The following is a 14,482-nucleotide window of genomic DNA, read 5'->3' on the forward strand; positions in this document are numbered from 1 at the left end:
TTATTTATGAAACAGATCCAAATAAAAAAAATATTGAAACTTGATAATTATAAATGTTTATTTGTAAGAAGTGTTTCAAACTGAGTTGATTAGCAGAGAACTATTTGTTTCTTTAATATGTTTTACTTCAAATCGTTATATGACACGAACTGCTTACTGTCCAAACATTTATTTAATAAATCTATTAAGATATAAAATTATAAACATTATCTTTAAATAATAAAAGGAAAATAAGTTTGTCACATTATATATAATAAATTTTGCTTTTTGCAGATATAAGCATGATTTTTTCTTACCTTCAAAAGTAATGAGAATTAATTCGTAGGTAATTGTAGTTATGGATCCCCTAATATATAGTTTTGGGGATTTTAAACCACTTTTTTCGCAAAAAAATCACTCTATTTGAGTCGATACCTTGTTTAAAACAAGCTAAATCGTGTTGACTTCACCAGGGTCATTTAGATCGTAATTAGACAACATTTGTATTTGTTTATTTAAAAAAAAACCTAAGCAACGTTGACACTTGTAAGATTTTCAAAAACGTATAAATTTTCTTGTATCTAAATATTATTTTAAGAAACAAATAACATTTTTAAACCTGTTCAAAAGTTTTTAAGATTTACATTTTTATTTTTTCGAAAGTGGAAGCCAATTTAAACTGTTCCGTACAAACAAAATTCAGTAAACCAAGAATTTTCTGTAAATTTTAAAACAACACAATAATTTGCATGCATTTCTCGTATAACCCGATAAATTTTAACAAAATTTTTAATTTAGAAAATTAAAAAGTTTTTGTGCGTGATTGATATCCTCTTTGAATTATACTTTTGATACATAGATAACTATCATATTATTATTATTATATGAATCATCGAGAAATAAAATAATTTCGTAATTGTATAATGTTTTTTATTTGCTCAGAAGAAAGTTTATTTGGTGATTAACGTGAAGTTCACCTTTCTATTTTTAAAAGTTTTGAACATGTAGATCTACCAAGGAGGAACAAAAAATATTGAGAAGTGATCTAGTCATTATATCCGGTGTCAGCTGATAGTATTACAGCTTTTTCTACATCAATATAATCATAAATTGAAATAAAACACCTTGTAATTTCAATATGAATTTGTCTATGTCACATTTAACTCCTTACACTCATTTAATAAATTAGCACAATAAAAATTCTGTTTCAAATTCGTTTTTTTGTACAAATTGTATCTTTTGTTGAAGTTTTTTCCAAATAAGAAAACATTTAGCCTGGTCCTTTACATTATTTTTATGTCTAGCGAAAATTAATCAAAGCGTTGTTGTAATAGTACATTAAGCATCAAGAACGGTAAGAACATTTTGTTAGTTTTTTTAATAAAATATTTAAAAAATGTTCTAGAACGCCAAAACACTTTGGCGACGATTTTGAATGCTTACTGACTTAGCAACAATAAACAAAATACTTACCGACGAGTTTGGGATAGCAACGAGTAAATACCACTTACTGTTTTGGAAACGGATGTATTAAACAATCGAATAGAGTCTGATCGCGCAAAAAAGGTTTTTACTGGGCCATTAATAGAAGATGATATAAAGTCCAATGATGGGACTCGTTTCCCTCTTAACATACATACATAAATTTGCAAAAGAAGTATATTTGAGTGCTGGTAGAAACCATGAATTATAAGGATTCTTTTTTAGGTAAATTTATTTTTTAGTTAAATTGGTTGAAAGCATCAATTTGGTTAATGCACAGTTCTTAATTATTGGTAATGGATTTTAGGAAAATCGATTTAATTTGCATGTTTTCATTACAGCCGAGACATAAACCTTTAAATAGCTTTTTTCGAACTTTCGAAAACGTTTGAAACGAGGTTATACTCAGTCATAAACGATAAAATAACTCTCAACATTGTTGTCGAACATTTATTTTATTTTCCACCGACTTTGTTAGTTCAATAGGTATTGCATAAAAGTGATTTGATGTTCGTTTCCGATTCACACAACCAAGTGTTTTTAATGACCATCGAAATAAAATGGTCTACCCACAGAGAACCATAAGACCCGTGTATAAACACGTCTGTCGCCCATAGTCAAAAATACTGTTTGTCGACTCGTTAATTGGCCAAAAAATTATCGAATAAAACTCATCTCAGTCGTGATAACCATTCAGCAAAAGACCATTTCCATCGTGTCCCGTAAAAATCATAACTTGCCGTCAAGCTATCACAAGCGACTCATCGAAATTAATATTTATCACATCTACATCGAGCCACGCACCTCGGGAGACATTCCCAATTCATCGAAACACCTATTCATTTCTTGTCTCGCCTCTCTCGTTTTTTCGTTTTATTCCTCGACTCCGGTGCGATAAAGACCGTCGACGGATTTTTATAGCGGATGGCAAGTGACATATTAAAAGATAAGTCCTATGTCTTCTTGTGTCACTTAGTCCATAGACTTATTCTTTATGTGACAAACTGGCGAAGTATAATGAACCTGCATATCTTCAAATCTTCATTATCGTCACCGAACACGCCGTGGGTGTTCCTTCTCCGATGCTCGCCAACTCGCCAAGATGGGGGTGCATTATTACATTAAAAGTCCGCTCTTTCTCTCTCTCTCTCTCATGATTAAAATCTCGACAAATTTCTTAACGTCGACAGAGAAGTTTATGGACGAAAAATAAAAATTAATAGACGGAGACTAATTAGCAGATGACTATCGAACGACAGTTGCGTTTTATACGGGAATTCTACAACGATCGACGGACTAACACTTCACAGTTATGATGTACCCAAAAAAAATTCTAATGTAGCATGCGTTTAAGCTTCTTTCAGAAGTATTTAATAATTTTATTTTGCGAAACCAATTTGCACTAGTTTTAATCATTCAAATGAAATTAAATCTCGATAGTTGTGTCTATCATTGACATTGTAGAAGATTTTATGTTCTATATTTATAAAGATTTAGTGAAACTTCTTCACTGACTAATTTTCTGACTAAAGATTTCTTTTAAAAACAATAAGATCGAAGATAAGAGAAAAACCAATGGTTGAAAATGAAGAGAGGGAAACATTTTTGGAAAATTCTGCTATTTTTGATATTTTCCTTAAATTTATTTGCGAGTTGACTTTGATTGACATAGGTACATACAAATATTTCAAATAACTTTTGGACTTTTGAAAGAGAGTTCAATTTTACAATGAATACATATTTTGTTAATTATTATGAACCTACTTCGGCCAAAGAAAGCCAAATTTTAATAGAGTTTTTTTTAATAAGATTTTTTACTATATGTTTTATTGAGTACATATTTATGCTTTAGATTAAAAGTTAACTTCTTCACTTCGGATTATTATTTTTTTGGACTAATGAGCTTCTACTGTACAAGCACGAGTTTGTATTCTCGGCTGTCACATTTATTAATGTTACAAATAGAAAATATTATACCGTAGTTGTAACGTTTACGTTTGTATGTAATTTTCAATTACTCTTTGATTCAGAGCTCAAAACATGCTTATTTCAAAGCAGATTTAGCAAACTTGAAAAACTCTTTTTGTCACCAGTTATGATGTAAAGCTATTTATTTCACTTAGAATCTGCATTTTAAAGCTTCTTTACACGTATCACATAATTTCTTGTAAATAACATAAAGAGGTTTTTATTTAAACATAAAAATATAAATGTTTTAAAAATTGAAATATTTCTTTTGTAGGTCTGCACAAGGTTGCGTATACAGGTGCGCCAGAACTCGCGCCCCAGAGAAAAATGCCATATAAGGTAAGATACCAGGAACATGGAAAAAATGTTACAAAAATTTTATCTATAAAAATTTCGAAGTTATGAGGGTCAAAGTTTGCACTTTGACTCTATTTATTTCTGTTGGAAAAATAATTTTACAAGTTCTTTTGCTATAGGCTATTAAAAGAGGAAACAAGGAAGCTGTATCCTAAATTGTAACTCTGTTCAATGTTATCTGTGGTTTTTATTGGCAAATTTTTTTCCCTTTTACTAAGTAATTGTAAAAAAACATATGCAGATCATCAGTATCATTAAATAGATATAAAATAATGTTGAATGTCAAAAAATAAATGTCAAAATTTTTTGACAGATAGAATTTTTTAAACATTTTTTTTATGTTCCTGGTATCTTACTTTACTTGAAAATTTTCTCTGGGGCGCGAGTTCTGGTGCACCCTGTATTGTTACAAATATATATATTGTTACAGAGTTTGACTGTAAACTCAGGAGAGTTTGAAATTGAAATTAGCTTTAATTATTTCTGTTTTCGAATTTCTATTTATTCTCTCTCATGTTGAAAACTTACCCATTTAAAGGTAAATGTGTTTTTTAAAATCATACTTTTTGAACTTTCTACACTGTATTAAAATGTATTTTGACGTACACTTTAATGTTTTTATAAGAATGTGTAGGCACCAAGTCTGTCATCAAACTAAAGTCCACAAGTGTATGCTTACTTTGAAGCCTTTTGAAATTAGCTTATGAAAATGAGAAACTATTTTTTTACGTAGGAAATGAAAAATATTCTTGTAGCAATTTTCGAGTAGTAAACTGTTTTTGAACCAGTGTTTTTCTTTCTTTTCCTTTAATACTTTCTTGTTATTATTACTTATTATTTATTTCTTTTCCTGTTAACAATAAGATCACAATACACATATTGTAAATCCGGGCGAGATGGACTTTGGAACTTAGAGCTCCTCTAGGACTCCATCTCTCATAGCAAAATGTTAGAAATAAAGATATAATTTTACAGCAGGTTTTTCAAAATGTGGTCCATCTCTACCGGACTTACTTGAAAGTGCTTATTTTTAGTTGCATTTAATTATCTGTACTTAAGCCATGTCCCAGTGTTTTTTATAAATCACTATTTTATATCTTAAAAACCCTTAAAGGTAGACTTCCTAAATGACTGTAAAATGTTTTTTAATATTCATATTATTTAAAAGATACTGTACAAGAATTGATTTTTAATTGCAGAATATTTATTTTCTTTAAAACTTTGCAGGAATTTTCTACACTAGTGTTAGAATGGTCACAGCTAGCTGCTAGCACCATTTTGACAGTCATAAATTTATGGATAAATTTGTTCAAATTTTTCTAAATTTTAGTCATAGAAAAAGTGTACTTAATCTGGAACTCGTTTAGAATGGCATACTCTAAACTTGTTACAGAATATACTATTTTATGGAGAAATACTAATTATTTACAACTTTAAAGATGCTAGATGTATAAGAAACTTTACAACTCAATGATATAAAAAGCCCTCGGACTTATCACATACATACATACTTTTAAATTATACCAAAAGTCTGGAAATTATATATATAATAAATTTATAGATGTGCAATGGCTATAAAAATGCTAATAAAAAAAATGAATATTAATTAATTGTTTATACTTACGAGATAAACATAGTAACATTTTTTTTAATTGAAATCTACCAGGATTTTTTTAGACAACGAGCTTGTGACAAGAATTGTTGCTGTGCAAATATGTATTTTGTAAACCTCACACTTTTTTGTTAAAAAAATGTTTGACTTACAAAAATTAAAGAATTTTTGGAAATAAATTAATAAATGTTTAAAGGTTGAAAAGGAGCGATGCAAAAATATTTTTTATTTTAATCAATTGTTTAAACTTTTGAGAATACCATACTAATAATTTTTTTCTTAAATAAAAACGGTTTTTTATTTATTGTTTTACAAAGATATGTTTATGCATTTTATAAATGTACAAAAATATTTATTAAAAAGGTTACAATTTATGTTAAAAAAATTATAAACTAAGAATTTGCAGTCTACAGCTGATGCTTGTCCATTCTTGCTAAGTTTATATCTATCTCTGTATTTTATTAACAAAGAGTAAAGTTTGAAATATTTATTAGTCGTTTTTTAACAATACGACAAAATACCGTTACAAACACAGTACGGTGTTAATAGCGTCGTATTAAATTTACATTAAATTGTTTGACAGTTTCTTTAAGATTTATAGTGCAAGGAAAGACAATGAATGGTGAATAATATTTCTGGTAAGTAAATATTCATATAGGAATCACAGATCTTTATAATTATAACACAGAATTATCTTTTTCTGTCTTTTAATCACCTAAAAAATGTATTACAAAAATCCAATCATGATCCAATACCAAACTCTATAAAACTCCAATCTTCTAAAGCATGTTTGTTTAGCATTTATTGTCCAGCAAGTTTAATTTATAGTCGCGACCGATCGAAACCTCAATATCAGAAAAAAGTCAACCTTTCGTCTCCCCCACAATTTGTCTCGTTCAATTTTAATAATAATTAATGTACGCCAGCCGCCTCCAAGCTTACTCGGTGGCGTTGGAAACAAGATAAATTATCTAAAGAAGGTGGCATCTAGAGCCTGTATAACTCAAAGACTAAACCCGGAGATGTTTTATAAAGACCAAGCGCACAACTACAGGTGCGATCTTATCTCTTAGTGGAATGTAAAGTCCTGTCTCACTCAAGATTAGTATATCTAACAGCACATAAACATAATTGTCAACAGACCGTGGTAAGAGCACCCCTTTACCGCGCAAAATGCACCCGAAACACAGTCTTGTTTACTTGTAGCCTTTTTGCTGAAGGTGTTGACAATACAAAGAGCGGTAGCTGGGCTTTCCAAATAAGCCGATTACAGAGACGAGGCGAAGACATAATTGCGACAGTGGCGTCCGTATCTGATTGATTGGTGCTCCGAGCTCATTTATTGTTAACGCACAAAAAATAAACATGTGGTACTGAGCAGTTTCTCATCTCAGAAGAATAATGGCCAAGACGGGCAAATGTGAAGGTTGCCCAGATGTTATTTATTCATAATCTAATTGGTGCAAAAGAAAAGTAAACACCATTTTTGCATCTTTGGACTATTTCAGGTGCTTACAGTCTTATGTAGTTTACAAAATGCATTATTTTGGTTGTTTATGTGGACGTCTCTTAACAATTTAATTTATGACAAACATTTCCGATGCAATCTTCAGATGAAAAAAGTCGTAATTCGTCCAAAATATTCCTAAGAATAATAAACATCAGCTCATTGTTATTTTTGTAATTTCTACTAATAAGAGCTGGACGTAAACTCCTGGAGGTAATAATCGGCAAGCCATCTGTATCAATCATCTTTTTATTACCTTTAGAACTAACATCCCAGTAAAACGGCCATAAAACTCTCTTTTTGTATATCCTCTTGGGCATTTACCACTCGCAGGCTATTGTTGAAGTCTGCGGGTAGTACGTGTTTTTGACAATGGCTCAGCGGTGCTTCTTGCACCCGTTTCCTCAATGGACTCACGCATGCCATCATCGTGGTCGAAATTTGATCGAAGAAGAGGTTCGCGTGGTTAAACCTCCGTCAAAAAATCGATTTGACGAAGTTTTTCTCGAAAAATCTGCTTCAATGAGCAATTAAAAAATACGGAACCTAATCTTGATCAATTCGTTATGGTTGTTTTGTCACATAACGCGCCAGACCTCCTGGTCGCTGTATGCCCTGCCAGCCCACCTACCATCTCTTGTTTTATTATCTCCATCGTTTGAGATTTTTTTCTCGTTTTTCGGGCTATTCACACAATCTCGGCAGGTTGTGGATTGGTACTATTACAACTAAATAAAACTGGTCTTTATCGAGGGACAATTTGTATTGAGATAATTGAGAGTCGGGTGTTTTTTTGGTATTTGCTGCGGGTGATTGATCGAGGTGGTAGGGGACGCGACCGCTTGTGGACAAAACTGGAAATTTATTCATCTTGTCCATTGATGAGTACTATCTTGTATCAACAACAATTTTTATGGTTTTATCAAATTTTAATCTTACACGACGGCAATTTATAACCGGCCTTAAACATCCATTAACTTAACTAATGGATATGTGTCAAATAAAAACAGAACTGGCTTGTAAGCATTTAAAATATGCAATATTTTCACACTCGACTCGTTCGAAAACGATTTGGGCGCGCACCTTTCGGTACTTTTTCACTCAATGGACGTCTGCGTAAAATTATCCGATTTGTGTTTATTCTGTTTTATTTTTTACACATTCATTCGAACTGTATACGCGAGAGAGCGTTCTATTTATTCACATACACGTAAAATGGTGCACTTTGAGTGGTTTTTAGTACAGTTTTACAACCAGCCTGCGACCAGCTTGAGTAATTTTTAAAACTTCAACCCTTCTTCTTCCACTTCCTCGTCACATGTGCTACTCGTCCAAAGAGCATTCTTTTCCGTGTTCGTATTGACTTTAACGATACTATTTATTACAAGTACCGTCGCTTTTCAAATTGTTTGCAATAAAACGGACAAAGATTGCCACCTCGACACATCCGTTCGCTCGTTTTCAAGCCGATGACTCCGGACTAAATTTTGACCACACAAATGACTCACATTTGCAACCAGTAAACTCAAACGTGAAAGCACTTCCGGAGCATCAAGACCAAGAAAAAACATTTACGTATCATACGTTTCATAATACAGTGTCCGGAAAGTCACGCACCTCCTTGAAAGGGAGTCATTGGGTAGTCCCCCAGAGTCCTGAAAAAATGTTTAAAAAATTCTCTGTAAAAAAAATTTGACATTTATTTTTTGACATCTGACATTTTTTTATGTCTATTTAATGATACTGATGATCTTGTACATGTTTTTTTTAGTACAGGTACAAAAATTTTGCCAATAAAAGCCACAAATAACATTGAACAGAGTTACAATTTAGGATATAGCTTCTTTGTTTCCTCTTCTAATAGTCTGTACTTCAAAAATTTGGAAAATTATTTTTCCAACAGAAATAAATACAGGGTGCGCCAGAACTCGCGCCCCTGAGAAAAATTTTAAGTAAAGTAAGATACCAGGAACATGGAAAAAATGTTTAAAAAATTCTATCTGTCAAAAATTTTTGACATTAATTTTTTGACATTTGACATTTTTTTATGTTTATTTAATGATACTGATGATCTTGTATATGTTTTTTTTTACAATTATTTAGTAAAGGTACAAAAATTTTGCCAATAAAAGCCACAAATAACATTGAACAGAGTTACAATTTAGGATATAGCTTCCTTGATTCCTCTTTTAATAGCCTATAGGACAAAAACTTGAAAAATTATTTTTCCAACAGAAATAAATAGAGTCAAAATGCAAAATTTAAACCCTTATAACTTCGAAATTTTTATAGATATTTTTTTTTAACATTTTTTCCATGTTCCTGGTATCTTACCTTATATGGCATTTTTCTCTGGGGCGCGAGTTCTGGCGCAACCTGTATAGTCAAAGTGCAAAATTTAAACTCGCATAACTCAGAAATTTTTATAGATAGATTTTTTTAACATTTTTTTTTTGTTGGCACCGCCCGATACAATGTCACGGAGGTGCACGGCTTTGCGGACATCCTGTATAATCAATGGTCTCAAGAATTTTTAACTGTAGACATATTTAATTCTGATCCATAACTTAGCAGGAAAATAAACATAACTACTTACATTTTTCCGCTAGATCAGGCGTTATCTTAATTTTTATAATTTATGTGAACATTTCAGAAACACACTTCTTTCACTCGTATATTAGATTTGGAAGTCTCTGATTTTTTTACACAAAAAATTCTGTTTTGTCATTTTTGCTAGGTACATGTCTTTAACAAATAAATAAATAGATTACAAAAAAAGTTATTGAAGTATTATTTTTCAAATACGAAAATAATAAGTTTGTCATTACAAATCATAAAAAATCTTAAGTTCTTCTTTTCTAAAGAACCAACAATAACAAAAAGAAAACTTGGTGTTATTTTAAATTGTGAATTCACTAGGTACTCAAAAAACACTTCAAACATACTTACATTATCTACTTACTTACATTCAATTGTTAAAGAACATAAATGGCATCTTGTAATAATTTTTCAATTTTGTGACTTTGTTGTAAAAAGCAGTCTAATTTTTCGAGTTTTTTAATTGTGGGAGTGTTGAGGGTCGATTTGATAGATAATGAGGCGAAGTTGTGGGACGATATACATGTCATCTCTTCCATCTCATAATAATTACCGATGTTTGTATAAGGCCAGCTTCCTAAACTAAAAACTACCGAAAGAAAATGGAACATAATGAGTATTCTTCACATCGAAAACATGTGTGAACCAAATGGCGGTTCTTTCTTTGTCGAACCGTCCCATTCGAGCTCTTTGTCTTCGTCTATTCCATCTTTGCAGCACCATTAACTTCCCAGTTGACACTTGTTGTTTTCTATATGTTAAAACCTGTGTCACTCACGTTTTAATGTGTTTTGAGAAAACTTCGCATACGACGGTGGTTTGTTTATTTGATTGTCGCGAGATCGCTACCGAAAAATCTATTTGTTCTAGTCTGGTTGGAGTCAATCTGGCACGGTTCAAAATCCCTCCATGAAAAAATAATCGGGCATATAATATATTGGACAGGGGACAAAACACATAAATTTCTTGGAAAGACCGGGTCGAAGTGCGGGTGTTGGTTGAAGATTGTTCCTTCACGGTGTCTGTGCTGCAGCACGAGCGAAAGAGAGACGGATGGAGAATGGGTGGATAGAAACGAGGGGAATTTTTAAATGACAACTTGCTGGGTGTGACACGAACGGTGACATACGTCTTGTCAGGTTGGCACAGCGAGTGAGTTACGGCCGCAAAGCCAGCGAAGGACGAAAGAACTTTTCATTTGAGTGAACGAGTGTTGAATATTTGGGATTATAACTTATAACAACAATAACTTTATAACACTATTGGAAGGAATATATTGATTTTAATAAGAAATGTGATAATAAAGCGCCATTTGGGTCTAATTTAATGTTTTCAAATCCTGGAAAAATGTTCATTGGTAATAATTCACTCAGAATTTAATCGAGCCTGTCCGAGTTTATAGCAAATTGTGTAATAAAATTGTGTTTAGGATTGTCGGTAAATTTAGATTTTGGAAGATAGACAGTTTTTCCTACAATAACATTCACACACGTTTTTTAAAATAAAATAATAGTTGAAATATTTTATATTTTTAAGCTAAGCAGTTTTCTAACTCACCGTTACAAAACATTATTCGTTTTCACCATTTATGATTATTACTTACAGTTTTGTTTTTTACTCAAAGCAAATGAATTAAGAACGAAAATAATCTTTGATTGTAGCAATATTAAAAACATTACAAACAAATACCTATAGTAGGTAATGTTTTTTGTTAATTTAATTTATTCTTTTTTGTTCTGTTAATTAAGTAAGCTAGATTAGCAAGCTTCATAATGGATGGATGTTTGTCAAAGGTGTATAATAATTTAGGTATTCGTAGAGTTCCAGTTTTAGTATGTTTTTAGACAAATTCTGATGAGAGAAACGCTATTTTACAATTATATTGATTAATGAGTTTGTGGCTCCTTAAGTATTCTATAAATAAACTAATGTTCTTCCTGACATCTCACACCCTTATTCAGACTAGGGGAAGTGTTTTTTTTATTACATAACAAAAAGCTGCTAAGTAATGTGTAAATATAAAAATTATTTTCACTTTTTTTTATTCTAAAATGTGGTTCAAGCAACTAGGGCCTTTGATTCATATCAATTTATTAATCAAACAATAAGCCAACACAGAAGATCATCGTCAGTCAGTCTCGTACAATATGAATTTTTCATACAGTATGTCCCCGGATTAAGTTTATCTTTGATTTTACGCCAAAACTCCAAAGGAAAAACATTTTTTAATTCACCTGAAACCAGCAAATTTGTACTTAAAACTTCATTATTGTGATTCAGTGAAAAGAAAAGTTAATTTTTCTCTTGATTTTTGACCGCCAATGTGATAGGACCTAAAAAGCATAGAAAATCAAGAGAAAAATGAACTTTTGTTTCTACTGAGTTTGAATAATGAAGTTTTAATTACAGAATTGCTTATTTCAGGTAAAGCAAAAAATGTTTCTCCTTTGCAGTTTTAGCGTAAAATCAAAGATTTTTTCCTCTTGTAAACTCAATCCGGAGACATACTGTATTTATATTTTTGAAATTTTAAATACAAAGGAGTTTTGTCCGTTAACCGTTAATATAAAGAAACCGTTAATAAAGGGAGTGTGTAATATAAATGCTAGCTGATATTTGGAAAATCCCCTTAAACAATATTTTTTTCATTAGGCTGGCGGTGGGTGAAAGCGCCTGCAGCCCTCAAAGCGGTCACTCATCCTCCACCTGCAGCTCACCCCCGGCCACAGCGTCCACTGCCACCAACCACAACGCCGATGTATCCTCAACGACGGCGACGTCCACTTGCGTCCCGACCAACTTCACCTCCTCCTGGTCAATTTTAGGCGAAACAGCGGGAATTAAAAGTGAAATTAGGAGTCCTGGCCTTGCCGAAAACGACGTGGCAGCCCTCACACAAGACCCTCTATCTTTCTACGGAACGGCGGCCGAACTTGGCAATCTCTACGACAAGGAGTACCCTCAATCGTACTCAGCTCAACAGTATTACAATAGGTGATCCTCATAGCACTTCTTTATTTCTCTATTGCAATAATGTGTTCTTAGCATGCAACAAGCATATGGCACAACGAATTCGGCCACATCATCCTACATGAACCCCGCGTCGTCGTTTTACAACGCTTCTTCGTATCCTTATTCGTCATTAGGATCGTCCAGAGGGTTGAATCCGTCGTGTAAGGCCAGTTCGGGGTATATAACGTCGCCGTACTCGTCACCAGCATCACCTTTTCAAAACAGTGGCCAGAGCCAATATTCACCGTATGCGTCCTACACTGCACCGGCTTCTTCCACATTTGCACAAGGGTTTTCCGCACAGGTGGGTATAAAAATATTGTTTCTTATAAATGGTTTGTTAACTATCGGTGAATTTATTGCCTTCAGGGAGTTGAGTATGGGACTTATGGTACAGCTTACAGTGATTCTCAAACTTCTCAATATGCCTCAAGTTATTATGCCTCACAAACTTACTCACCTTATGTTAGTTCGCCAAGTTCGAGTGGAAGTCTGGGGGCTTCTTCCTACCAACTTGCAGCCACTTCTCTTCCAGGTAAAAACAAAATATTTTTCTTACTGTATGTTAAGTATAGTAAAGACCGCAAATAATTGTAGTTCCAACACACACAAAAATCCTTGTTTAATTTTGCTTTAACACAAAATATTCTTTTAATCAAAGCAAACCACTTTTAAAGTTGTTTGTAATTTAACACTTTTGAGTTGGATAATTTTAAGTTTAATTTATAAAACAAAACATTATTGTTGTTAAATGAATAAGAAAATTCATTTAAAAAATTATTTATTACTAAATTTTTAATTTTAATTAAAAAAAATTAGAAAAGGTTATCGTCAGTCCTTATGACGGATGAAAATTCGAATGAATGCAAGCTGACCTTGCTTTGACAGCTGTAAACAAACATAACCTAACTTTTCTTTCAAAATAAGGAAAAAACAATGTTGTGTCCCTATAGCGACACCAGTGATTCAGAGGACTTTGATGGTACTTATTTTCTTCCGAGTCGTGTCTAACAAAATCACTTAAAATTTCAGACAGTCCCTCAAATGGCATCACTTTAGCAGACGGTTCCACTTCTCCTTTGAAAGCAGACAGTGCCCGAAGATCTCGTGAAACCTCAACTTTAGGAACAGAACAAAGAGGGACGCGAGGCAGAGGCCGACGGACGAACACAGTGTCACCCACAACCCCAGAATCTGCCACAGATCGAGTATTCATTTGGGATCTTGACGAGACCATCATTATATTCCATAGTTTACTAACAGGGAGTTACGCTACGAAATATCAAAAAGATGCTCAAAGTGTGGTCCAACTCGGATTTAAAATGGAGGAAATGGTGTTCAATCTCGCGGACACCCATTTCTTTTTTAATGATATAGAAGTATGTTAAATGTAGCAAAGGTGTACTTTTTTCTAAAGTTGTCTCTTCTAGGATTGTGATCAAGTGCATATTGACGACGTTTCGTCAGATGACAACGGCCAAGATTTATCAAATTATAATTTTAGTTCAGACGGTTTTCATGCCTCAACATCTGTAACTGGAGGGAATTTGTGTCTGGCGACGGGGGTGAGAGGAGGCGTCGATTGGATGCGAAAGTTAGCCTTCAGATATCGGAAAATTAAAGAAACCTATAATAATTACCGAAATAGGTATTTACTAGTTATTATATGATTGATCGAAATGTCTAAAATATAGTTTTAGTGTTGGGGGACTTTTGGGTTCAAACAAACGAGAACAGTGGCTTCAACTGCGGGCGGAAATTGAAGCAGTGACTGACAATTGGCTAACGTTGGCCAATAAATGTCTTACTTTGATTAATTCGAGGACAAACTGTGTAAACGTCTTGGTCACTACAACACAACTTATTCCAGCTTTAGCCAAAGTACTGTTGTTTGGCTTAGGAGGCGTCTTTCCAATTGACAATATTTATTCCGCAACCAAGATAGGTAAACCCGAACGTAAATTAAT

General features: G+C 32.8%; 1 protein-coding gene across 3 annotated transcripts in view; it reads left to right on the forward strand.

The window, feature by feature from the left end:
• LOC123012097 (eyes absent homolog 2) overlaps positions 1 to 14,482 on the forward strand; it is a 48,277-nt gene that overhangs the window by 33,390 nt on the left and 405 nt on the right. For all 3 annotated transcript variants that reach the window (XM_044409892.1, XM_044409893.1, XM_044409891.1), the window contains 6 exons: positions 12,156 to 12,497; positions 12,549 to 12,819; positions 12,885 to 13,050; positions 13,548 to 13,894; positions 13,946 to 14,163; positions 14,216 to 14,460. In XM_044409892.1, the coding sequence (XP_044265827.1) occupies positions 12,156 to 12,497; positions 12,549 to 12,819; positions 12,885 to 13,050; positions 13,548 to 13,894; positions 13,946 to 14,163; positions 14,216 to 14,460 (1,589 nt within the window). The remainder of the gene's footprint in view (positions 1 to 12,155; positions 12,498 to 12,548; positions 12,820 to 12,884; positions 13,051 to 13,547; positions 13,895 to 13,945; positions 14,164 to 14,215; positions 14,461 to 14,482) is intronic.

This window comes from Tribolium madens, unplaced genomic scaffold (assembly GCF_015345945.1).
Source record: "Tribolium madens isolate multiple individuals breed KSU strain unplaced genomic scaffold, Tmad_KSU_1.1 Scaffold_91;HRSCAF=231;Tcas5.2_LG7, whole genome shotgun sequence".
Classification (NCBI taxonomy): domain Eukaryota; kingdom Metazoa; phylum Arthropoda; class Insecta; order Coleoptera; family Tenebrionidae; genus Tribolium; species Tribolium madens.